The sequence below is a fragment of the Crocodylus siamensis genome, chromosome 12, assembly GCF_052110815.1.
Source record: "Crocodylus siamensis isolate JL-2025a chromosome 12, ASM5211081v1, whole genome shotgun sequence".
NCBI classification, from domain to species: Eukaryota; Metazoa; Chordata; order Crocodylia; family Crocodylidae; genus Crocodylus; species Crocodylus siamensis.
Genome location: NC_143406.1, coordinates 16840545 through 16867974, shown reverse-complemented (window position 1 = coordinate 16867974; position 27430 = coordinate 16840545). Strand labels below are relative to the sequence as shown.

At 46.0% G+C, this 27430-nt stretch overlaps 1 protein-coding gene across 9 annotated transcripts in view; it reads left to right on the top strand.

Annotated features, from left to right (window-relative positions):
* The window catches only part of NPHP4 (nephrocystin 4), a 107213-nt gene that overhangs the window by 2358 nt on the left and 77425 nt on the right, over nt 1-27430 (top strand). For 5 of the 9 annotated variants that reach the window (XR_016438747.1, XM_090024398.1, XM_090024397.1 and 2 more), the window contains 5 exons: nt 2194-2367; nt 11603-11755; nt 18910-19082; nt 19696-19760; nt 22900-23055. Coding sequence is in view for 7 of the 9 variants with exons in the window: in XM_090024398.1 (XP_089880524.1) it covers nt 2233-2367; nt 11603-11755; nt 18910-19082; nt 19696-19760; nt 22900-23055 (682 nt within the window). In the remaining 2 variants the exon portion in view is untranslated. Of the gene's footprint in view, nt 1-2193; nt 2368-11602; nt 11756-18909; nt 19083-19695; nt 19761-22899; nt 23056-27430 lie in introns of those variants that run through there. The other 4 variants (XM_090024399.1, XM_090024400.1, XM_090024396.1 and 1 more) reach the window with 3 other exon arrangements.

The window sequence follows — 27430 nt, the reverse complement described above, 5'->3', positions numbered from 1 at the left end:
GGTTGTCATGAGTCTGGTTTAATCATTGGCCTGCCCACCCGCCTCACCTTTGCTGTAATAAAAACAGATGTTCCTAGGTGGGAGGCTGCCCATTTAATGCCCTGATGCCAAGGATGTAATACACAGTTCCATACCGTCCCTACACTGTGTCCCATGCCTCTCAGTTGGAATCACTCTGTGGCTCAGGCCCCACTATGGACCTCACTACACTTACCCAACATTCAGATCTCACCTGTATCCCTGCTTCTCAGGCTCCCCAACCTCATTCTGGGCTGTAAAAGCTCCCCAAACCCTTTTCCCTCTCAGCAGTGGCCCCCCTCTGGGACCTTTGGCCACACAGGCCCTGGCCTTGGTTCTAGGGCAGTTGGGAGTCCAGACCTCTGGCTCTGGCCATCCCTCATGGTGAATGCTCAGGGCCTATGAGCATTCTGGTCCTGGCCTCAGCTGTGACCAGTCAAGGTTACGCTGGTTAAGTTATTGAGCCACTTGCCCTTACCCTCCCCTACAGATCCACTTTCTTGGGCCCCTCTAAACACAGCTTACTTAATCACTAAGGCTCGCCTATGCACAGTCCTTCAGGCCTACCTATGCAGACCCTACTTTATACAGCCTTCTTACTAGGGAGGCACTGGTGTGACATTTCCTGGGCACCACCACACCATCCAACTCTAGCAGGGTGTTGTTTTAGGTCATTCCCCAGGACCAGAGACCTGCTCCAGCCCCATAGTTCCTACCCTTAACCTCCAGGTGTTCTGGGAGCAGCAGCTCCAGCTGGGCAATGTTACTCCAGCAGCAACTGCCTGCTTAGTTCTGAGGGCCTGTGTTTATAGTGAGGCTACTCAGCCCCATCCTCCAATCCAGGAGCCTTCTTGCAGTCATGTGACTGTTTCATTAGGCCACACTGCACCCCGTGGCTGCTCCACAGCCTGCTTAAGCCTCTTAAAGTGGCAGTTACCAAAGGTGCCTGCCAAAAGAACAAAAGGGAAATTTGTCCCCAATTTCTAGTAACAGACAAAGGTACTATTTAGAAATAAGCACATATTGTCTCCTGATACCAAATCAAAACTCAACTTTAGTGCTCTGTTACTAATGGGGCCACAAGTGGAACGCAAGCAAGACAGTTTCACTGAGCAATCTCTTATCTGTCTAATTACACTGCTCCATTACTGTAGTAGTTCAGGGAAAGCAACTGACTTTCCTAGTCACTCCAGGAGTTTGTGGTAGAACTAAACTTGAGCCCCACTGTACAAAGTTCAGTTTTTTGCTCAGACTTCATCCCTGGTTAAGAATCATGTATTAAGAACTGAGGGTGCTTTTAGCTCTCGGAACAGTAGGAATGCTGTACAGGATGAAAAAAAGGCAGCTTAGCTTTGGACATCATGGGTCTGTTATCCTGGTCTGTCATAGAACTTTTTTACTTCCATTGTAGCAATGCCTACCCCACATGGCCACATTTCCCATCACAAGGGGGCTGAGGAGTACACAGACACAGGAAGAAACAAGGCCTCTGTCCTAAAATACTGGAAGACATCAGTCTTTCCTCAGCATTGCTTGTTGTAGGACAACCTCCATAGCCCCATTTTTGCTTCCATCGCAGTGTGTGCCAGGCAGTTTCTGTCAGACATGCTATAACAGAAATTCTGTCCTGCCGCAGCTTGTAGAGCAGGGTTTACTCCACCTACTGTTTTAGCCCCTGTAATCCAGAGTTCCAGTGGCCAAGGGGCTCTATCACATAATTTCATACTGGGCTGTGTGTTCTGTGAGAAATAGCAGAAACTTGCAGGCACCAGCTATGATGCTTGGTTGGTGGGTAACCTTTCCTATGAGGCAGTATTCTGTGTTCTCCCACAATGAGCTCAGCTCATGCCTCAGGCTCTCAGCCATCATGGGCAAGCAGTGCCATAAGGACTCAGTGCTCCTGAATGACCTCTGGCAGATGCTCACAGCTGCATGCACTGACTCCCCAGGGAGTCACGTCTAGCTCCTTGCTGGAAGGAAAAAGGGGAGCACAGGCACCACATTGCCTGGGGGAAGAGCTCAAGAAAGCTTTATTGATTTAAAAATTAAATGTTAGGTAACATATATATAAATTCTCCATTGTGTTCTGTTGTTCTCATCCCGGTTTGAAGTTGGCAGGTTCTGAGCATGCATTTCCCATGATGAGTTTTATTTGTAGATGAATGTTCTCCGTAGCAGGTGCCTGGAGGAAGACGTGACCTTTTAAGCAGCAAGATGAGTGAATGGGAAAGGGTTTTTGTGCAGAATCTGACTGTCCCTCCGCACTCGCAGAGGAGACGGCAGGTCCGGAGGGAATCAACAGCATTTCAGTGTGTCCTGAAGTACATCGAGGGGACTTTGATTAAGCAGGTAAAAGGACTATTCTGTCTCCCTTCTGGCTGCACAGTCCTCATACCTGTCTCTTTCTGATTCAAGCATTTTAATACTCAAATTTTTCACAGAAATAGCCGAGTTTTAGGCTGAGTGTGATAGGCACGTAGGAGGTCCTTTAACCCTATCCAGTGGGGACTGCCACAGTTGCCCACTTCACCTCCCCAGGGCCAAAGGGTTTTGGCCAGCCTTGGAGGCAGGCTTGAAAGATCTGTCTCACCCTTGTCACCAAAGAAAAGTCATTTGAAAATAAATGTGGTTTTTATTAAGAGATTTTCAATGCGGCAAAACAGTTTGTCTCTGGCTAGCAGTTCAGCATTTTGGTTCAGTGCCATTAATTGCAAACACCTGTATTCGCACCATATGAAGGCAGCCATTGAGGTTAGATCTGTAGCCCTTAATGCAGAATCAAATTAGTGTCCTCAGCTGAAGAACACAACTTTGGGAGAAACTGACTTTTAAAACAGGAGAGGGCATACACCTGTCTCCCTTAATTCTCACATGCAGTGATTATGGAGGTGAGTATTCTGCTGGAGTCAGTCAAACTCACAAGTAAGGTAGGCACTTGTAAATATCCATGCACCCTTGTAAACATATCCATACATTACAGTTCCCTGCTCTTGGGAAAGATTTGCCTTGTCTGCATAATTGTGACAGGGGGCAGCTCTTGGGGCTGGATCTCCCGCTGGCCTGCCCACCTGTTTCTATGGGGCAGTCTACTTAGTCTTTCCTGCCAAGATTTGCTGTTCTATAAACTGTTGTTATAATGCGGGGGACTGCCTATTATAGCCCCGATGCCAGGGGGCGCTATCGACAGCTCTGAGCTTCCCCTACACCGCAGCCCATGCTTCGCAAATAGCATCCAGATTAGTATTGCTCCCTGGTTGGAGACAGGAACAAACCCAGTCCAATGTTGGGCTCCACTCACCCATACATTCATACTACCTCCTCTCTCACAGGGGTCTCTGGCATACCGCCCATTACTGGACCACACTCCACTGTGCTTGCTTCTTGAGTGGCCCCTCTTGGGCCATCAGGCTTTGCTACTCACATACTGGCCTGGCTATGCAGTCCTTTGTTTCCCGGGAGTTCCCCTACTCTACGTGGTCCAGCCTTGTGCCAAACCCTGGGCTAATTCTGTCCCAAACCCCTTACTGGGCAACTCTATACTATGCCCCACCCTGGGGTCTCTGTCTCATGCTTGCAGCCAACTTCTCACAGGGCTGGCCCTTGCACTGGCCTTCAGGCTTACTCCCTTTTGGCCTTACTCAGCACTCCCCTGGGACTGTCCTTCAAGCCTACTCCTACTTCAGCCCTACCCTGTGTGGGGCCTCCCAATGCTCTACACACTGCCCCCTCTGAGGTCTCTGGGACCTGCATCCCTGCTGGGCTCAGGCACCTACACGTAGGCATACCTGGCCCCCGCTATACCCCCAGCTCTCAGAATTACCCACCAGACAGCAGGGGCTAGGGTTAAGGCACTCCTACCAACCTTTCATCGGGGAGGTAACTGGCCTGGCACTTCCTGGGGGCTCCCATGCCACCAGGCCCCCCCTTCCCTGGCAGGGTGTAGTTTTAGGTCATGCCCATGCCTCCTGCTCTTACTTCTAGATGTTCCATGCCACACCTCAGCTAGGCAGTGTTTTTGCCTGGGCTGGCAGCAGCAAACTGCACACTTTACATACCTAGTGTTCCCAAAATGGCTGCCCTCATCAGGCACCTGGTAGCTGCCTGCCTCCGCCCATAAAGTGGCAGGCACCCAAAGATGCACTGCTACAATAATGCTCAGTCAACATTTGGTTAATAGATTGTATTTTGGAGAGTCAAGCTGCTAACTTATTCAAGTTACCATTTACTGTGTAGCTGTCCATTACTAAAAGCCTGTACAAGCCATGCTCTCACTTGTGTTTATATACCTTTCTCATTTGGTTAAGACTCAGCTTTTTTGAGGCAAAAGGAAACAGGTGAAGATTGGTTTCTGAGGCATAACTCTGGCAGAAAAACTCTTCAATAGGTTGGTTACTCTAATTTGGAGAGAACTTTTGTCACTGCATTTCCTAACTGGAAAATTGGGTGTAGTAGATCTGTAGCGATAGTGAAGGTTTTCATCAGATATAGCAGTGTTCTGCTTTCAGGAGTGTTTCCAAAAGAGAAAAAAAGAGTTGGATATATTATGCTTGGGCTCTGGTAAAAACATAACATGATGTACCATACAGTTCAGTGGGTTAAGGCATTGTGCTACTAAATAATGTAGAATTACTAGATCATTAATATTCCATTTGAGAGTGTTTCTCTACTCTTCCAGAGATGATGACAATATCGGAAATATGAAGGGGGGCTGGTAGTTTAAAAAAAAAGAGCTTAATTTTGGCTATGCTAAAAAACTGACTTGCTTTTATTTTTTTACACATTTTTGGCTTTGGACCTGAACTACAGCTGTTCTGGTTTCGGGCCAAAGGACACAGAAGGCTGAGATTTCCAAAACAAACTGAGGTAGTTAGCCATACGGTATCTCCTAGCAGCATGAATAGGAGTTGTGTCTAAATCCCTTAAATAGAGAGTTCAGAAATTCAGCTACAGTCAAATGCTAATTTTTAATACCGACAAGTATCTGGAGTACACATGTCCTTAAGCATGAAGTGTTTTGACATTTGCGTAAATCAATCCTTATTTTTAAGTAAGTTGTTATGTATGTACACATTTACCTGTTTCCAGATTTCTGATTTACATTTTGTGTCCTGTTTGAAAAAGATCCAGGCACCTTCAGGACGAAAATCACTGTGGGCACGTCTAAACATTCATTAATGCTCAGTAGTTACTGTGCATTGAGTTTAGTACTTGCTTAATGAAGTACTAACTAAATGTGCAGTAACTACAGTTACTGCACAGTAGCACTGGCACATGGTTTTTTAATGATACTTACTATGCAGTAGCCTAATGCTACTGCACAGTAGTGTATTAGCACGCTATTTGCCCAGCACACTACTGCACAGTGTTATTAGGCTACTAAACATGTCGTGTAGATGTGCCCTGTGTGTCTGTCAAAGGAAAGGACTTACTTCTCTCTTAGGTGGAGGGGGATGCTACACTGATATTTCCACGCTCAGTGGCAGTGCTGTAATCCAAGCAAAACCTCAGGGTTTCCAAGCAAAGTTACAAGGAAAATTTGTTCTTGAAATTCAAGTGTGAAAGCGGCTTCCATTCACTGAACAGCTCCTGGAAGGCACAATTTCTAAAAGCAGATGTTTCCTCTGTTCCCCAAAAATGTCACCTGAGGTTTCTGCTGTACTCCAGGAATATTAAAGGAGCAGAAATTTGGAGAATTAGCAAAATATAAGTAGAGCCAAAAAAGCTATCCCAAATGAAAAGGTAACAGGCTCAGTGCAATAGAAATAGGTTACAAAGAGTGGGTGTGTTGGAGAGGGGGAAAGAAAAGACAAATTTAATAAGAGTGATTGTAATTTATGAGGCCCCTATTTAGAAAGCTCTTAAGCATGTATTTTAGGGGTGCACCAGTTGAGATTTTTTGGGCTGATACCGATGGCCAATTTTTAACAATCTATATTGGCCGATACTGATCCGATTGCTGATATGCAGCCAGGCATCTTGGAGACCAGCATCTGGCTGGTAAGTCTGTTGTAGGGGAAGGGACAAGGGAAGAGGTGTGGAGGTGGGGGCAGATTGAGGCCCCAGCGGTGAGGCCACTGCACACACCCCGGGAGGGCATGGGGAGTATATGCCCTCAGATCTGCGCACAGGGCAAGGGTGAGCTGCCAGGGTGGTGCTGAGCTCTTCCTGGCAGGGGGCTGGGCTGCGCTCAGGGCAGGCGGTGGCAGCACTGGGGGGGTGGGGGACGGGCAGGTTGCAGCCACCCCATAATTCGCTGTAGCTCCCTCCTACTGCTGCTGCCTGCCCCAAGTTCAGTCCTGGCTCAACCCCTCCACCAGACAGAGCCTGGTGTTGCCCCAGCCCCAGCTTGCAGCAGCAGCTCACTGTCGCCCTGCACGCAGATCCAGGGACATATGCCTCCCCATGCCCACCCAGGGTGCACACAGCGGTGGGAGTGCTGCCCCTCCCCACGTGGACAAGCCTCTTATGGCTCCGTCCTGCACCGCACCCTGGCTGTGCAGCACCTGCCCCTGCTCCAACCCCACTCCCTCCCTCGCTGCTGGGGCCTCAATCTACCCCCAATCCCCATGCCCTCACAATGGACTTACCAGCCAGACCTGGCTGATCTCAGTGCTGCCAGGTGCACTCCTGGCCGCCTGCGTGCTGAGCTGTGACTGCATGCATGCACGGGTCATTTATCGGCAACTTTATAGACCACATCAGCCAAAAAAAGCCGATTGCTAATACTGTCAATTTTCCTTATATCGGTGCCGATCCGATATAGGACTGATGTATCAGTACACCTCTAATATATTTAAATCGTAAGTCAGTTATAGGTACGCATAAGTTAAATTGCACTGTCCACAGTACATCACACCATTGACTTACACCAATTGTTGACAAGTTATCTGATTTGGATTCTTTGCAACACATTGAATATTATCTTCACTTAGAGTACAGACCAGAGCCCACAGTCAGATGGAGTTTTTTTCCATTGCATTTGAGTATGTCCATTGCGTTCTAGCAGCATGGGCTCCCATGTGCAGTTTTAGCATCCAGGTCTATTAGACAAGAATCCAGAAATCTGATCAAATTAGATTCAACTGGTGGATTGGCGGTTGACCCAAAGGAGGAAAGGGAGAGATGTTAATACTCTTACTTAGATGAGGAAGTAAATCTCCTGGCTTCCTTTGAAAGCTTGCCACCTGAAGAAAAAAAGAACATCTTGGCTCGCTTGAGAGTCCTTCAGGAGGACTTAATTAAAATAAATCAGGAAGGACAGAATGACTTTCAGACCAGTAAAATGAATCAACATTTACAAGATAGGAAGGAGGCGAGGGGAAAAAAACAGATCACTGTGTGGTACAATCTTATCCAACCTGAAGAGCTAGTTACTCTCCCTCTTATCCAACCTGAAGAGTTAGGTGCTAAGAGGTCCAGGTTAATTACCCTTTGCAAGAGTAATATTGAGGAACCAATTCATTGCCAGGAGCTTAATAGAAGAGATAATGTTTCTATATTACTTGACAATAGAAAACATAGCAGCATCTAGGTCTAGCTTTGTAGAAACCAGATTGCTTCTTTCCTTCTTTTAAACTTCTCCACAAGGCCTGCCTCTGCTGTGATGCCTAAAAATCACTCCCATTTGGTACTGGTCAGGCAGATGAGGAATGTGATTGTGCTTTTCTATTCAGCTTTGTTAATTTTATGACCTTTTCTTCCCAACTTCCCCTGCCATATGTGTGCATCATGTAGACTGTAACTAATTCGAGGGTTGGGACTGTCATCTTAATTACATGTCTGGACAGTGCCCAGCACAACAGAGCCTTAACCCTCTGTGACTGTCTTTGTAATATAAGTTTTTAATATACCATCACTTGAATATTTGTGAAAAGCAAAAGCAGCAGGAGAGACATGAATGTGGCTGGAGATATTGAGTGACCACCCAGTTAATGGCTTAAGTTTATTGCTACTGAAGAATTCAATATCTTCCATGTTTCAGTGGTGTTGGTTGTAGCTGTGTTGATCTAAGGACATAGCCAGATAAGATTCTTTCAATAAGTGTGATATATTTTATTAGAAAAACTAAATAGTTGGAAAAATTGTTCTTTGCAAACTTTTGGGCACAAACACCCTTCTTCAAGAGTAGGGAGATTCTGCTGTTGTTTTGAGTTCTCCTGGATGGAATAAAAGCTAATACGCAGAATGCTGCTCTGTGCAAATGCATATGCGTGGCGGTGAGGATTAGAGGCCATGAGAGACAGGTAGGTGGGAGGGTAGGAGGGAAAGTGGGGAATGTTGACCTGGTAATAGAATAGAATGTAGCTGGTAAAACGTAGAGAGGTTATGTGAGGTTATCGGAGGGAAGTTTTAATGTGCCATAAATCCAATGTCTATATTTAGTCTATGGTTTTTTGTATCCAGTAGATTTATGAAGTGAAGTTTATAGGCTTATCTACAAAAGATGTTTTGTAAATTCCCTTTGAGGATTAGAACTGAGAGATTGGAGAGAGAGCGGTTGTCTTGTGAGAAGTGTACACCCACAGGTAATTGGGTATTCTTGTCTTTGATAGATTTTTTATGTGCGTTCATTCTGGTACGCAGGTGTTTGCTGCGTACCAGAATGATGGTACTACATATTTTCCATCAGGTATTTAGTGCACTGGATGAGATGTATTACATTTCTGGAGGTGCAGGTGTAAGATCCAGGAATGGTAATGGCTCTGTTGTGGAGTGTAGTTGTTGTGGGATTAGTGGAGATGTGTTGGCAGGTTTTACATTTTTTGTCCCGGCATAGTCTCGATTCATATATGTGTTTTGGGCTGTAGGAAGTTTGCTTCTGGTGATGAGATTGGCAAGGTTTGCTACTTATTTAATGGCTAGGATGGGTGGTTCTGGGAAGATCTCTTTAAGGTTTGGGTCTTCTTCCAGTATGCCTTGCAACTGGTTGAGGATTTTCCGTATAGGTTCCAGGGAAAGATGGTATGTCATAACTAACAGTGTGCAATTTGTGAGGATTTTCTTTTTGTACTGCAGCAATTCCTCATGTGATATCCAGGTGGTTCTTTTGGAAGTGCAGTCTATCTCTCTGGAGGAGTGTCCTTGTTGAGTGAAAGCCCTTTTGAAATTTGTGAGGTGATGATTGTGGGTGTTCTTCTCAGTGCAAATTTGGTGATATTGGAGGGGCTGTCTGTAAATTAGTTTTTTCAGTGTGTTTAGGGTGATTGCTGGTTCTGTGCCGATATGTATGTTGGTCCATGGGTTTCTTGTATATGGTGGTTTGTATTTTACCATTCTGGATACTGATCCTAGTGTCTAAAAGGAAATGTTGGTGCTGGAGTATTCAAGAGATAGTCTGATGGAGGGGTGATGCTGATTGATTTTGTGTTGGAAATCAATCAGAGATTGCAGGTTTTTGGTCCAAATGATGAAGAGGGCATCTATATATCTTAAGTATAGCATGGCTTTGATGGTGCAGTTCTTATGGCATTTTTCTTCCAGGTGGTCCATAAAAAGGCTGGCATATTGTGGGGCCATTTTGATGCCCATAGCTGTGCCTGTGGTCTGGAGGAAGTGTTGGTTATTGAAAGTGAAGTTGTTGTGTGTGAAGATGAAGTGCATAAGTTTAGTAATATCTTTAGGTCTGTACTCTGAGTTGTAATCTTGTTCTTGTAGATATGTAAAGCAGATTTGGATGCTATCCTGGTGTGGGATGTTGGTATATAAGCTGGTAACATTCATGGTGGCTAGGAGGGTATTGCTGGGAAGGCGGTCTGTATTTTTAAGTTTTTGTAGAAAGTCTTTTGTGTCTTGGACAAAACTCGCTTTTTGGGTGACAAGAGGTTTTAGGATGGAGTTGATGAAACCTGATATTTCCTCAGGGTTCCATGGTTGGATATTATAGGTCTGCTTGGGTTCCCTTGTTTGTAGATTTTAGGGAGCATCTAAAAAGTTCCTGAGTTGGGTATGGGTAGGGATCAAGTTCTGTAGTTTTTCTTGTAGTTCAGATGGAAATGATTTAATGGTGGTTTTGAGTTTTAAGGTTGGATCTTCCTCTAATTTTTCACAGTAGATGATGTCAGAGAATTGTCTATTGGCTTCTTTTATGTAGTCTTCACAGTTACGGAAAGCTGTAGCTCCTTCTTTATCTGCTGGTTTTATTACTATTTGGTTGCTGGAACTTAGAGATTCTATGGCCCTGCTGTCTGAGAGGGAGAGGTAGTTATGGTTGTTTCCAGTGCTCTCTGGAATATTGGGGGAATGTTGACCTGGTAATAGAATAGAATGTAGCTGGTAAAACGTAGAGAGGTTATGTGGGGTTATCGGATGGCAAGAAAGTTATAATGTACCATAAATCCAATGTCTATATCTCAAATATTGTCTATTTGTTGTTGATTATTTAATGAAAAATTTAACCCCCAAAACCCCCAAAAATCAGATTGGACACATCACAGTGGATGAAATGCAGACCTTGACTGCTATATTGACTGCTTCAGGGAAAGAATGAACAATGAAATGATCAACAATAAAAGAGGTCTTCCCAAACCCAGCCATCCTAGCCTTTAAACAAGCACTGAACCTCACTAATCTCATCACCAGTAGCAAACTTTCTATGGGCCCAAACACACAAATGGATCCAGACCATACTGGGACAAGAAATATAAAACCTGACAACACATCTCCACCACTCCCACAATAGCTACATCCTATAACAGAACCATTGCCATTCCTGGATATTACACCTGCACCTACAGAAATGAAATATATCTCTTCCAGTGCACTATATGCCCTGATGGAAAATATGTGGGAGAAACCAAACAACAACTGTGTACCAGAATAAATGAACACTGAACATCCATCAAAGACAAAAATACCCAATTACCTGTAGGTGCACACTTCTCAGAAGACAACCACTCTCTCTCCAGTCTCTCAGTTCTAATCCTTAAAGGGAATTTACAAGACACCTTTTGTAGATGAGCCTATGAACTTCACTTGATAAATCTACTGGATACAAAAAATCATGGGCTAAATATAGGTATTGTATTTATAGCACATTATAACTTGCCTGCCATCTGATGATTGCAGGTAACCTGTGTGCATTTTACCAGCTACATTCTGTCACCAAGTCAACATTCCTCCCTTCCCCCGCAGCTACCTGTCTCACACATATTGTTTCCCCTTGCCTCTGATCTTCACTGCCACGCATTTACATTTTCACAGCCCTGCATTTTGCATATTGGTTTCTATTCCAACCAAAAGAACACACAACAACAGCAAACTCTTCCTATGCCCGAAGAAGGGTGTTTTTGCCTGAAAGTTTGCAGTGAACACTTTTTCTAACTATTTAGTTGGTCTAATAAAATATATCACATTTATCCAAAGAACCTTGTCTGGCTACTGAAGAGAAATAGTCAAAAGAAAATGCCCTTCTCTTCTTTTTGAGAACACACTTGGTTTTTTGCTATTGTTCATTACAGTCCTTACCATGTTAATATCAATGTTTCTTCATTCTTGATTTTCTTATGGATGCAGCTTCATTTCTGGGTATGTTTGGGATTGGAAACTGCTAAATCTCCCATTTGGTGTGTGTGTTCTTGTATTCCAGAGAGCACTGGAAGGTTTAGCTGGAGTTGAATACCAGCTCCGCATGACCCTCTTTGACATCACATATCGCCATTTCTTTGGGAGAACTTGGAAAAGCAGCAGCAGGCCCCTGAAGGATTTCCCAGGACAGCCACCCAGAGCCAGTTTCAATGAGGTAGGACTCAACCAGAAATCACAGATGAACTCAATATACTCTCTCAGTAGCACAGAGCAATATGAATGAATGTAGATACCTAAAAGGCTTGGGACATGAGCTGGATTTAAGCCATAGGTTATGTCAAAGAGACAGCCCATGCTGCAGCTCACTCACTGCTACTGCAGTTGTGCTACATGCATTATAACTCCCAGGTGAAACCAACACAGCAGGGGAATCTCCAACATGGCAGAGAAGGATACTCTTGACTAAGCTGGTAGAACCTGCTCCCTGCTTATATATCAGGTAGTGGCATGGGCTCAGAGCAGGCCTTCCATGAACTCTGAAGCTGTACTGGTTATGTTGGGCAGATATCAGAGCAAGTAAATCATGTGTTTCAGAGCATAAGCAGGCCTTTGGTGTCCTGAGATGGCTTGTTTGTGTACGTTAATGTCGATGAAGGGAATGGCAAGCTTGCCTCGTTGCTGGGTATCTGCATCGGTGTGAATTCAGCATATGCCAGATATCTAGTATTGTAACAGCAGAGTTCTATTTAGTAATAAGAAAAGTCACTTGAACATATACATCCCTCTAGATTTAGGAAGACCTGGAGATGAATATCTGACATGAAGTGTTCTAAGCATGACATGAAGCACGGGCATCCAGAGATCAGGCTACTGAATAACCTATTGTAAATAACACCCTGTGCATGCCAATGGCATTGTATAAACTATGAATAATAATAATAGTACTGTATCAGAAGGCTCGTGTCTCTAAATGTTAGAGTATAAAAGGGGTTGCTTTTCTCATAAATCACACAGGAATTTGAAAGGGCTCCTTTGGAGTGTAACATTAATCTGCCAGGTGTCATTGAAACGCTAATGGGAGAGCTCTTCTTCCCTTCACAACATAAATCCCATGCACTTTTATTGATATCACAATAAACGGTTAAGCATCAGCTTCATTTTAGACCAGCCTTTGCTTCCTCAGTGCACACAGGAGCTTCTGCTGGTCTCTCCCTGCACTGCTTCCCTAGGATTCAGTAAACAAAGGACAGGTAGGTTGGACTGAAAGGGGAGTTGCTGAACACTCTCTGCCCTCCTTTGTATATGAGGCAAAGGGGAGCGGTCTAAGGCAGAGGAGGACTTTGCAAAATTCATCATGGCTCATTTCTGGTTATGGGTCTGCTTCCCTAGTCTCACCTGCTGTGAATCATAGAGGTTTCCATTCTCAGTATCATTTCTTTTGAGATGAGATGATGGGGTTCAGTTCTATCAGCTTCCATAATTAATACAAGGAGCTGCCTGGGCTACTGATGGCAGAAGCTGGGAATCTGTAGTTTGTTGCAAGATTCTGTATCAAAATCTCACTTCAAATGAGTAAGTCCTCCTTTTTAACACATAGAAGCCTTGCTGAGCAAGAGAAATTACACCTGGTCCCAGGCAATACAAAAGCACTTTCATCATACAGGATGACCTGAGATTACTGCACAAATTAATGCTTTCCTGGAATACAGCAATTCAGAGTAACTCAGTTATTATGGAGGCATTTAATGAGCTAAAAGCACATAATGCAGATGATTAATTAGAGAATGCAGTTACTATGAAATGGAATTATTTTGAGGATAAATCCTAAAAGTAGCAAAATGACACGGGGTAGGACACACGTATGTGCTATATGGTAGGTCGGGCTATTTTAAACAACATTGGGTGAAACATTAGGAAACACAGAGGACTCCTTCACTTGTTTAGTTTGTCTAAAAATCAAGCCATCTCTGATGCTGTTTTTTATGGTCTAGTGCTTAAAATGTAGTATGGCCACTATCCCATAGCATCAAGCATTATGCTTGCTAGTCATCTTCTTTCCAGAGGCACTGGGAATCCAGAGCTTTGGTTGCACTCCATGAGAGCTCTGAAAACTTGGTGCTTCTGATTATCAAGCCCTAAGTGTTTCCAGGGTCTAGTCTAGTGATACTCTTTCTCCTGTCTTGCATATTTTTTCTATTAAGACTTCTATGGGCAGTTCATTTATCAGCATTCGGATGCTTTCATCCTTCTGCTAACTATGCTTTCATTCATTTATTTTTATACATTTAGAACAATAGCAATTTTTATAGAATGATGACGAATTGGATATGACCATAATTTGCCTTAGATGTGGTCCATTAGGATGCAGTTACATCTCAGTTGTGTTGAATTAGTTTGAATTCAAATTCAGAAGATAGGTCTTTTGTTAATCCCAAATCTGGGTAACGGATATAACTAATGACTGGAAATTTTTTTGTGTTACGTGTAGTGCTTGAGATGTGACAGCAGAGGGCAGTGTTACTCTAGGAATGAAGAGGGGTCTTGCTGACATCTCAGGCATTGCACCTTTTTCTTATTACCTTAACATTCATAATTGATTTAAAAAACAGGATTTTGTACAGTTTTAATCAACTAAAGAAATCCTCTTCTCCATCTTATATATGAGACAAAAGCTTGGGATTTGTGGCACATTTTTACAGGTGTGTATGGAGTAGCAATCTGATTGTCCTACTCTGAATAATTGTTGCATTTGTGCTAAGATAAAAGGGAAGGAGAAAACAGATCCCTGCATTTTGGACACTGAGCTGAACTAAGATTTAGCCTCTGTGTTCCTAAAGCTTCTAATTTTAACTTTTGTTCAATTTAATGATAAATAAACAGTATCAAGGGTACAATTCAGCATAGATTCAAAGCCAAATGCATTTATTTATGAGTATATCAGCAGCATTAGACAAGTTATGTTATTGGCATATGCATTCCTTCCCTGGGTCTTTTAATAATTAATCAACTACTGGAGATTTTTTTTTAACTAAAAAGTGTAACAGAAGCCAACATCATACAGAACTGAAAGCTACATGAACACTGTTATATGCTGCAAATGCTTTTTGTCAAGATAACCGTAAAATAAGTAGCATTTACGAACTAAGCATATATCAAATAACAAATTATGCGTACATGTAAGTTATGTGCAAAATAACTAGTATTAACCCAGACTTAATTTTGCAAGCTGTAATATTCAAGCAATTGATTTCACAGCTGTAAAGTTTTCCCCAGAGTAAAGCAAGTGTTATCACATATTCTAGGTACTTTCTAGTTTGGAATAGCAATGCATGCATAACGCAGAATCTTATGGTTCTAGGTATACTCCACACTAACTCTGAGCAGGAAGACTATAGCTGCACTAAAATCTTGTTAACATTGTGGCCAACATCTTAATTGTTTAATTTTGTCACCTCTCAAATGGACCCAGATTTGCCTCACTTTTTGGATTCAGTTTTTCAAGTTTTTAGGAGTGGGGGGCAGGTAGAAGGGCTATGCACCCTCGCATGTTTTTACATCATTTGGTGAGCATGTTTCCCAAATCCAGAAGGACAGGAAGTCTTCAGAGGCCTGGAATTGAGGACTTGGAAGAGAGTGAAGCAAGCTGTAGTAGAAAGATGGGGTGAGCTCTCTGCTGGTGTGAGTTGTTAGTGCTCCACCATCTGAGGACCAGTCCAAAGGGGTTAATTTATTAACTGCAGAGCTCTCTCCAGTGGCCTTCCCCAAGCGGTTATTGTGTTTTTCTGTGTGTAATGAAGACACACAAAAGAAAGTTGTGGGCATAGCAATACAGTGTCACCCAGAGACACTATGGAAGCATCTAGACTAGAGATCCTAGACATGGAAGAAGCCGGGAGCATATTAGTACATCTCTTTGTGATCAGCATAAAGGAAATAGCTGAAACCATAGTAGCTACTAAGGTCACCCAGGGCGCTTGTGTTGCAAGAGAAAAAGGAGGAGACAAATGCTACTGCTCTTGTACTTGTCAATCTTACTGGAAGTCCTTCTGTAGCTTTGCCCCTCCTCCGCTTCAACATTTCAGCATTCTGTAGTGTCCATCAGTGACTCCATAAACCAAAAGGGCCAGGTTCAGTGCCTGCTCATCACCTCTGACAAATGGGTCTCATGCATTATAAATGAAGGGAAGAAAATGGAAGCTGTCTGGGAAGCTGAACAAATTGCCCATTGTCTTGAGCAGCCTGGGTGACCAGAGGCGGCAGCTGTGGGGTTTTGTTCTTTTGTAGCAGTCTAGTTATTGATTGTCCACGTGGTGTCCTCTGGAAGAGCAGTCTCATTTTTTTGTGTGATTAGTAACAGGCTTAGTGTTCATCTTTGTTTCTTTTCTTAAATTAAAAGCTATATAGACATGTATGATGAGATGCAGAAGGTAAGTAGCATTGCAGGACAAACAGTGTGAAAGGAGAAACTGCTGGTTTGACAGGTCACTAATTAATATTGATAAAGTTTGCCATTTAGGGAGGTTAGGTTGCTTCTTAATACCTCTAATAACAAATTGGAGCAGAATAAAGATTTCTAGAAGGGGATGTGAGCTAATTCATAGCAGGCCATAAGTCTGCACAGAGCTTAAATGAGCTTCTCAGTCAAAACATGTCATTGAGTGCTTATGGTTGATTATGCTAGTCCTGTTGAAAAATGGAAGTATAGCACATGGGCTAAACATCCTGGGCACCTATACATGAGTGCCAAGGCTGCTTCGACATGCTGGAATTACAGGACGTTGCAGCAGACTTGATTAATTGAGTCTGCTGGAGCACGAGCAGTTGCTGTGCTCCAGCAGCCTTCTGCATCTCGTCTATCAGTGTTCCTGTGCTTAAAAATTGTGGTTGGGGTGCTTGAACTAAAGCTCATTGGGCAAGCTTTAGTTCAAGTGCCCATATTGCCATTTTCAAGCATTGGGATGCTGATACACAAGACATGGCAGTGCCTTAATTAGAGTGGCTCTTGGAGCCTCTCTAATTAAAGCACTGTATGTGTTTAAGAGCATGTGTAAAAGTGCTCTTTGTATCTTTCTCTGTGTGTACGCATGTGTGCGTAAGACACAGGCTCTGGAATGGAGTTATTTAAATGATTGACAAATTTGATTGTCCTGTCATGGTGCACAACTGTTAAATAGAGATAGTAATGTTGGGCGAGTGAAATACTCCCCCATTCTGTTGCATGCAAGAATCCTTTAGAAGAAATTTGCTGAGTCTGATCTGAAACTTCTAATCATGAAATTCTAATTGGCAAATACAGTTTTTTTGTATCATAGTATATTTTCCCCAAGGAACACTTGCAAACCCTTATTCATAGCCACTGCTGAACTGTCTCAGGAAACCATTAGATACTTTTAGAAGGTGAATGACAGTATTTTCGCTCAGAAACAATAAACGTGCCAGTACCAGCCAGAATGTTAGTGGATGCCAGTTTGCTGGCTACTGGTTTTGGATCCTTCATGGAAGCCAGGCAGTTCCACATCAGCTTTTCAAATGAGGTAGAGTCCAAGCTATGACCAGAAAAGCAGTAGTGCTAATTAGCAAAGGAAGCCTGATCCATGGGCCTAGTGGTGCAAGTAGATATCTTTCCACTGATTTTATTGAGTTGTGGGTTAGCCCCCTGGTGTGCATGCACTTGGACTGCATGTCTTTCCCCCTGCCCTTTAGAGATTTGGGTCTTGGCTTTCCCATGGCACAGGTTTTACTGTTGCTTACAAGGAGCAAAGGAATCCCCCATGGTTTAGTGGCAGAACCCTTGTATACTGCACAGGAGTCCTGGGTTCAATTCCTGGATGCTTATACAGCTACAGCCATGGAGGTACCAAATATCTGGACTCAGTCTGGCCTTTGGATTCTGTCTGAGTGGCCTAAATGTAGGGATGGAAGGTCTAGGCAGCCTCCACTTCTCCAAAAAAACCCAACTCCTGCCTAGGCATAGGCATTGAAGGTCTGGGTGACGTCTCATGGATACACCATGATCCAGAAGATTCAATGGTTGCCAAACAAGGAGCAACTCCCAATTTACATGGGGATGAAGTAGATGAGAATCAGTTTACACTTCTGTGGGGTAACTTCTGAGCTCTTGGCCCCATGAGGTAATTGCTCCTTACTGTTTTCCCTGGCATTTTTATCCAGTGTTCCAGGCAGTTGAAGTATGACAATCTCAAGGTGACCTTTAATTGGGAAGATTATTGCTGCTTTATAGCAGAAATGAAAGGAGGGGACTGTGTTATTAAAGCTGTTATTAGCATTTAAGGAGATGGTGGTAAACTTAGTTTTACAACTGGTCTACTTTAACAGCTTCCTGATCCTTTGCAAACCAAAGCATTATTCTCTCTCAGTCCAGCCACCTGTCAGCAGTTAGCAGGCATTATTTCATCATTTTGCAATAAAAGATAATAGAATAACGATTTATTTCCCCAGGATGATGTTTTAATGTCTCTCTCTGTTATCCCTTCCTGACAGTCTATGATTACAGTAAATGTTGTCTCTGTGACACCATGATAATGACTCCTTAATAGAAAGATTAACCTGGCTTAAATAATGTCACTCCTTGCCCCCTCCTTGCTTCCCTGGACCTCTTGCTTCATATCATACTCTCAATCTTTGTGGATTACTCCCTTCTGCTTCAGTGCAGATGGAGGTCATAAGAGACCTTCCTGCTTGCCAGTCGCTTTGCTTTTCCCAGCCTAGAGCATGTTGTGGTAACATAGGGTCAAATGAAGCGTTTGAACCCTGCTTTTATGGAGTCTGCTGCCTGAGAGTAACCAAACCTTATTGGCTAGGGAACCCAGGCCACTTTAACAATGCTTTTCACTCCCTAGGTTTCTGACATTTACTAGCTTTAAACAGACATACAGGGCTAAGCTGAGCCAGCAGGGTCAGAGATAGGATTGGTTCTTGGTGCCATTCTTGAGTGACACTATGCACACTTTGGCAGTAGTAATAATTTCTCTGAGTAAGGACTGCTTTGGACATCTTGCTGTAGCATGAAAATATGGAAAACTTTTCACTGCTATGCAAGGTGTAGCAATCACATTGCTCAGTAGAAGTACCAAGTCCTCTCCTTTAAACAATACAGCCTAGAGATGTAAGCGAGAGGCAGGGAAACTACAGTTAGACAACCTCCCAGACAGGCATCAGGCCTTGTTTGCCACTCTCACTTCTGTGTTTAAAGGGCACTTGGTCTAATTCCAACCACAGACTTCTTTATTCTGGAAGTGTGGAGTTAATGTGGCTGTGCTGGATCTTACATTCCAGCTGTGACATAGGTGTTATCTAGTTACTGTTCCACTGGGGTCTGAGACTGGACATATTCCTTCCTGCCTCCAGACAGTGTATTTTCACACATCCTTAAACCACCCCGGCATCATCATCGTTGTGGAAGTGGTGGCCACAGCTAGAAAGCAAGATGGGACCTATCAGGATCTCTCCTGTGGGTTTGGAATCATGCATCTGTTCAACGCCAAGTCTGAGCCAACAGATGTGGCTGTGAAGGGCAAAGGGTGAGTACCTCCTGCTCTGAGAGGATGTGTGCTGTAGTATCTGCATAGGGGTGGGGTGGGATAAGGTTCTGGGTCGTCACACAGTCATTGCTCTGCAGTGAGGGAGGACGACTGTGGGCATTAGCTTACAACTTCAGCAGATTGGACCTTCAGCTTTAGCACAAGCTTTCTGTGTGACCCTGGGCAAATTAGTCTCTTTGCACCTCCACTTCCACCTAGGCAGTGGGAATACTAGAACTGTTGTGCACCATGGGACATGGGGAGCTAAGGAGAATGGCCCCCATGTAGATTCCCAGCACAGGCTGCTATGCAAGAGACCCTTTGGCTTCATATACATGCATTTTAACCCATTCCCAGTTACATGATAGGCAGGGAACTCTTAACCCTAGATTCAAACATCAAGATCCACCCCCCAGAAAAGTCAGCTCGAACAAGGGACCTGACATCTCAGCAGCCTGCTAAGGGCTCCAAGGGACCTATCTGCTATTAGAGGGGTTAGTAACGCAAAAGGGGTTAGTGAATGCTGTTGAACAGATGCATCCTGGGAAATTCTCACTGTAGGTTGCAGTAATTTGAAACTCCCCATTTGTCTTGCTCTGCTCTTTAATTACAGGCTCAAGCTGTACCATGGGACACCACGAGCATTGCTACATCCACTCCTTCAGGACCCTATAGAAAGTAAGCAGCTAATATCTACCACTGTTTTCTTCCTGTATGCACTGTTGTTAGGTTATTTGCTCATGATGTGGAGCCTGTGCTAGATGCTGTACTAGCTGCTAAAGCTTCTGGGCTGCTCAGGGGAAAATTTTCCTGAGCAGTGGGAGATTCCTCATCTCTCTCCCATGCTTGACTGTAGCAAGTGCTTGTTCCAGGGGTGGCTGCTTGGCCCATGCCAACCTGGCTCCCCTTAGGGCCCTCTTTCCTTTACTTGACCGTCACGCCTTGATGGCTGATAAAAGGGAGGCTGCCCCAGGGCTTCCCAAGCCTGGTTTTACTTTTGGACCACAGGTGCTTGTGGTTATTGCCTGAAGGGACAACTTCTTGGTCTCCATCCTTCCCAATACCCACTCCCATGCCTCACTGATGATCTGCCAACACACCTCTCTGCCCTCTGGCAGGCCCCAGGCAATGGAGCTTCCCTCGGTGCACCCTAGTGCCCCCTGGGCACCAGAGTCTCCTGGTCCCCCCCATGCACTAGAGTAGAGCCTCTCTCAATATTCCCCAGTGCCTTCTGGGCATTGGACCCTCTTGATCTCTCCCAGGCACCAGACCCTCTCCTAAGTACTTACTCCTTCCTGGGCTCAAGCTCTTTCTCTTTCTATGGGCCTGAGGCTATCTCTTCTGAGACCTACTCTGGCCCTGCATTCTGCCCCTCAATGAGCTCTGGTCCCTCTCTCTTGCTGGGCCAGTTGGGACTTCCTAATCTCCACTTCAGTCCCTTCCACAAACACCAGGTGTTATTTACCAGCAGCCCTCTTGTGCCATTGCCTCTGTCCCTGTCTGTTCCAAGGCCTGCATCACCCCTCTTGGGTGCTGGGCCCCTGGCCCCCATCTGTTTCAAGACCTGCCTAGCCCCTCTTGGGCACTGGGCTCCTAGCCCCCTATTCCCAGGCCTATTTGTTCCAAGGCCTGCAGTGCCTCTCTCAGGCACTGGGCCCCTGGCCCTCTGCTGCTCCTGTCCAGGCTATGGGCTCACCCACTCCTGTTCTCAGTCCTATCTGTTTCAAGGCCTGGCTTGTTTCTGGACTCAGTGCTGCTTATCCCAGCTCAGCGATTGTGTCAGGAGCTCCTTTCTCAGTGGCACTCAGGGCTAGATTTCCTGACTCAGCTCAGGCCCTGGGCTTATGGGTCAAGCCTGGCCCTCTGCTACACCTGCCTCTGCCATACCTGCAGGCTGCTTTGCAAGCAGCCCCCTCTCTTGAAGTGACAGGAGCCCCAAACATCCTGTCGCATTGGCTCCACACCACAGTAGCCCCAAAGTAGCAGGTCTCCCTTTGGAGCTCACCTAGACAACTCCTTGATCACCCATAGGGATCAGCTGCAGGTCTCCTTGCATGCTGTATCTGCAGCACTGCCAAGGGAATGGCAATACAGATCTGCAGTGCAGGTCTGTGCTTCCAACATTGGACAGCCGTATCTCGAGAGGAACTGGTGCTAGCCAGCACCAATATTTTAGCTGGAAAGAACCCAGTGGAAAGCACGAATAGTCAAGGAGAAACACAAAGCCATGTGGCAGGAAAACGGAAGAATTCTTCTTCCTTCCCCTGAATAATGAGCCATGTCACATTAAATATCCTTCCAGAACTATAATCATCCCAGCAATTTGATGCACCATGGAGATGTAGCTAATTCCCACTTCTGATGGGTGTTCTGCTAGGTGACCCTAACAGAGCCCAGGGCACAGCTGAGTCAGGCCCAAGCTGAAGGCAGGGAGAGCAGAATGATGGGCCAGGGAGGGAAAAGAGGCTCCTCTCCTGGCCACTGGCAGGACAGCCTGGTCTACCTTTGCTCCAGCTAGATTTCTGCATAGGTCACCTGTAGAAAGGTGTTTGCTTTCTAGACTAAGAAAATAAGCCTGGCAGCCCAAGCACCAATTTTTTACTGCAAATCCTGATCCTTCATGCTAAGTGACAGGAATGGGTTTTGTGACTGCTTGATGGTCTTGGTCAATAAAGATGTTTGAGAAGCTAAAGCTGCCAGGCCAGCCATGACAGCCTGTTAGGAAGCTGTCTGTGGTCAGTATATCACTCCCTGCAGAGAATGGCTGTTTGTGTTTATTGCAGTTTAAGAGAAATAAACTGTAGGTGAGTAATGTCCCTGTCCAGGTGCTGAGGGGCCCCATGGAACTATGTGAAGCAGTCAGAGCACGAAGTAGCCAGGAGTTGATTGTTGCTCTAAAAGAAAGCAGCCTTGTTGTCCCAGTTTGTGTAGGTGCTGCTGTTAACTTTCCATAAAGGCTTTCTGTGAATATCAAATGCTGCTTAGCAGCTTGAGAGTGGAGTCTCATTGCTGTTAGCTTTTGAAAACCCATGAGACTCGCTGGGCATCAGGGCACAAAACAGTGACTCCCGCATTTTGGCTTTGGTGAGAAAATGCCCTTCCATCCCAACCCTTCCCCTCAGAACAAGTCATTCCTGTGAGAGAGAGTTGCAGCAGGCTGCCTTCCTGGGAGCATGCCACTTAACTGCAATGATATGCTATTGATTTTCCCCACCTCCTGACTTTTCCACTTGGGATCAAGGAAAGGTGGCAGAGGAAAATTAGGGAAGGTAAATTAAAAATAAATGACCCTGTAGATCTATGGAAGCCAGCTATTGGGATTAAGAATTTTCCTGCTACTGTAAGCAGATGGCACAGAAATCTGACAGTCCAAATCCTGATCTGTGGTGAGTAGGCCTTAGCTGCTAGAAATTCACAGAATTGAGGCACAACCTCAGCAAGAATCACTTAGTTGCAGAACTCCTAGGGAAGGGATTTTCTTCTGAGTTCCTTGCAGTCAGGAGCGAGCATGTAACTCCAGGTGATCCAAGGTTGCTTAGTCACAAGCTTCCACAGTTTGTGCATAGTTTTCATGTCCCCTAACATTGCAGGGTATGGAGATCTGAGACCTGAGAGCTTCTCACTGCAGCTTGGCATGAAAGAGCTCTTAATTAATAATGCCTGTTTGTAGGAAAATGGCTTTTAAAAGCAGCTTTTGCATTGTTCATAAACTACCATTCATCGATACCTTTAGGGCATCTGCTTCTCCACCCAGCAGCTGGAGTTTACAGTCTGTCTCTCTGGTTTCAGATACTGCATAGTTTTTTCTCCTGTTTAGAGAACAAATACATGACTGTGATGGAGAACAGTCACCTTCAGTGTACCCTAAAGTTACACCCACCCCTGGAAGCTGCATATCACCTTTTCCCTGAGAACCTGCTGATGTCCGGACTGCAGAGAATTCCTGGGCTGCTGCCAGCACAAGGAGACACAAGTAAGGGATCCATTTGTTCTGCTTCCTGCTTGTGTAAATCAAGTCACAGGGTTGTGAGATCAGCTTAGCACATGCCAAGCTCTAGTCATGATTTACCCTCCAGTCTGCCCGCTCCTATATGCGTGGGCTTTTACATAATACCTGCCAGCTTCTGAGTTTTGGAAGAGACCTTGCCAGAAGACAGTTCCTCTAGTAGTGATTATGCTCAGTGCCCCCAGCTGGCTGTGCTCAGTGCCCCCCTAGACTGGATTTTCCCAAATGTCAAAAGAAAATCTCATCTAGGGATGAACTCTCCCTAGGGAAGTTAGTGCTGCCTGTGGCCAGTTCTCCAAAGGAATGGAGTCCAGCCTAGGCTGGCTTTGTAGACTTGGTCAGTGGTGAAACACGTGCAAAATGCAGAGCTGGCTTAGTGACCTACCAAGCCTGTACCTGAGGAGGAAGCCAACCTGCTGGGCTGTCCCTAGTGCAATAGAAATGGGAACTTCGGTGCTATCTACTTGTCTGGATTGGCATTGCCACTTGCACCTACTCAAGCTTGTAGAGCCTAAGTCTGCAGGCTCCCCAGGAAGGGACCTGGCCTTTTGGCCTTCTCAGTCCACCAGTCATTAGGAACAGATGCAAAAGTCTGAATTATACCCCCACCAGTGGTGACTATAATGGGAAGAGAAGAGTTGTCTGACAGTCTCCTGGCTATGGAGTGAGAGTAAGGATGTAGGGAGGAAGAGAGGGGTGTGATGCAGAGAACAAGAAAGGACCCTGAATTCAGGTCTTGGCTTGGGTCGGGGATGGAGCTTCTTTATGAGTGTCTTATCACACAGTGCCAATGCACAGTTAGAGGGCTTGGTTCTGCTGTTCTGACAGCCAAAGGTGAGGGTAGAGCTGTGTCCCACAAAGCCCTTGTCAAGAATCCTGGCAATGGAGGACATAGCTCTGAGCTCGCAGAGCAAACATGAGATCCTGCAAAACCGCAGAGAGCTCTGACATGCTGCAAAGCTGTAATGTCTGTATTTCACAGTCTCCCTTGACTTTTCAGTTAGAGCTGATCAGGAAGAGCTGGCCTGGCTAAATGTCAAGAGCTATGGTTTGGTTTTTGTTTTCCACTGTCCCTTGTCTTGGGTCAGTTGCTGTGAGGATTTCCTCCTCCCTCCCCCACACATGCCTGTACCCCTGGGAGTCCCCTTGTTCAACTGAGGAAATGGTAGGAGCTGCTTTCATCTTTGGGGGCCATAGGAGTATGGTGCCACCCTAAGCTAATGGATCCCCCAGGCACATTGCGAGGTGAGGGCTTCCTGCAGGAGCTTTGTGCCTGTGCTGAGCCTGGCTTGGAATCCCTTGCCTCTGATCCCAATGCCCATCGGCTGCAAAAACTCCACTGAGACCCCAAATGTAAGACCCCTGGGAGATGTGTAGTGAAGGTAATTCAGGCCTGGCCTTTAACCTGCTTCCCTGAGGCCAGAGGAAAAGACAGTGTGCAGCCCTGAACTGGTTTGCCCACTCTTCCATCCTCTGTTGAAATGGGAAAAGTAAAAGCTCAGCAATCCCATGGATTGATACAACCATGCGGCTTTTCTGATTAGTAACCATTAATGCAGCAAAGTCAAGGAGGCATGAACATATTTACCAGAATGTGCTATTCAGAATCAGAAACAATCCCATCAACCACCTAAATATTAAGCCGCCCCACTTGGCTGTAGTGTGCCAAGTCATCAGGTGCCACTTCTGTGTATGCATTTGCTGGCAGTTGTCTCATCTGCAGAGAGAGTTCAAGTGTGGGAGCAGGCTGGATAAAGAGCTCGGATGTTGGGCTCATCTCCTCCTTGGTGATTGCTCTGAGATCATGGGACTACCCCAGAGATGGGTTGTAGAAGTTAAGCACAGGCCCTCTAAAATGAGCCTCTGCCATAAGGCAGTGTTTCCCAACAGTGTGCCACAGCACAGAAGTGTGCCATTAGAGATCAACAGGTGTGCCGCAGAATTTTGCTATGGCAATGAGCTACAGTAGGTATGAGGATGGGGAATGCCTTAACAGGTATGCTGCAGAAAATTTTTATTAATGTCAGTGTGCCTTGGGCTGGAAAAAGTTGGGAAACACTGCCATAAAGGACAGCAGGACTAGTCATCGATGTCGTAGGAGTCTACCAGATATTGCATGCTCAACTAGGTCTCACTTTTCATCAGAAGACCTTAAATCACTTTACAAACACTGTTTGCAAACCCACCAGGAAACAGGCAAATATCACTGTCACTGTCAGACGGGTGACTGGAGGTACTGGGTTTTTCAGAGCATTGCTCAAGATATTGCAGCCAGTCAGTAGAAATTGGAATCCAGTACTCCCCATTCCCCATCCTGTGATTTAACCCACAGACACCTTGAGCACATCCACATGAGCCCACCTGTGCCCCTTGCAGCATATCAAACCCCTTTGAGATGCTGCAAGACTCATGCTGGGAACAAATAAAGTTCCCCATGCTGCATATTTGCAGCTCAGGGGCAAAATTTGCTACCTGAAGACAGGGCTGTCTCTGTGGACGAACTGGGGTGACTGCTCTAGGCCCACATTTTGGGAAGCCCCGCGGAGCTGGGCGGAGCAGCTGTGGGCCCTCTTAAACTGTGGTGCTGCCGCCTTCACATCCAGGCCCCACCCCCTTTGCCAACACTGCTGCCGCCTTCACATCTGGGCCCTGCAATATCACTGTCACTGTCAGACGGGTGACTGGAGGTACTGGGTTTTTCAGAGCATTGCTCAAGATATGGCGCGGAGTACAGCGGGGATCAGCCCTGACTGCCTGGCACCTGTGCTGCCACTGCCACATTGCAGGGGTGCAGCAGCCCAGCTTGGCAGGGCACCATGTGGCACTGCACACTGTCAGGCAGCTCTGGGCTACTTGGGTTGAGTGACGCCTGGATTGGGTTGTGAATGGGTTGGATGACAGTTGCAGTGACCCTGAGCTGCCTGACAGTGTGCAGCACTGTGCAATGCCATGCTGAGCTGGGTTGCACCCCTGCGATGGAGCAGTGGCAGTGCAGGTGCCAGGTGGGTGGGGCCAATTCCCACTGCTCCCCACTGCCCCATACTGATGAGGCCCCAAGCACCCCTGATGGCCACTGCTGCAGCTGGTGAGTGCGGGGATGCTGGGGCCCAGTGGGGTGGGGTGGGTGGTGGGACCAGGCTGGGGAGCAAGCGGGAGGTCTGGGGGAGTGAGCAGGGAGCTGGGACTGGGCAGGGGAGTGAGTGGGGGAGTTGGGAGTGGGTGGGGGGGCTGTAACCCCTGCTGGGGGCATGTGGCCTCTGTGCGAGGACTGTGGTCCCCTGTGGGGGGGAGCTGTGGCCCCTGTGTGGGGGCAGTCCATGACCTGTGCAGGGGGTTGCACCCTATGGGGGGTAAGGGGCCCACCCCTCCTGAGCAGTTCCCCCATACGTTCCCAATCATACCGACAGTCCCCCCCACCTACAATCCACCTACAAACCCCACACCCCCAAGCTACCCCCACAAACCCCTCAGCTACATACCTGGTCCTGTGGGTCAGGAGTGAGGAGACTGGGGCAGGGAGCAGGCTGTGGGTTGAGAGTGAGGGGCAAGGGCAGGTGAAGGGCACTGGCACATCAGTGCTGCTCAGCACTACTCATCCTGGTGAGCGAAGAGGATAGGGGTAGCTTTGATTTTTCTAGTACTAAAAAGCCAAAAGTAAATGCCAAACTGTATAGATATTTAGAATTAATTTTATTATGATGTTAGAGGCACTGGTGGGCTTCCAACTTGCTTTAAAATTGTAAATATATCAATAAAACATTGTCCAACTGATTTGATATCTCTCTCTCTCTCTCTGTAGGGGTCTTTTGTTTAACTTGTGGAAGAACATGAATTTTGGGGTATTTTAAAGAGTGACTTTGGGATTTTTTATCAGGGATTTTGCAGTTTTTAAATAGGGAACACCAGAATTCTTGCTAGTGAGGCAAGTGGCAGGACCCAGGCAGAGGAACCTACTCAGAGCTGGCATCTGGGACCCAGCTGGAGGTGGCTGACCTCCTGGCCACTTGGGGCCAGAAGGACATGCTTTGACATTTCAAAGCAGGCCACCATGCTGGGAACATCTTCTGGGCCATAGCTGCCCAGATGGCCAGGCCTTGGCACACATGGCAGTAGTGCCACACAAAGGCCAACTGCAGCCACAGCCCACTGGCAGCTGGCCCAGAGGCGCAGATGCCTCTAATGGCTGTGCAGTCCCCGTCTGGGTCTGGCAGGCGTGGAGTCTTGGGGCCACATGCTGTTGCAAGTGGCAGCAGGTCATAGCTAGGCAGCAGCCCCCACTGCCAGATTGCTGCAGTGGGTAGAGGGTGCCTGGAACTCTCAGGGCTGCTTCAGCAGTCCAGCT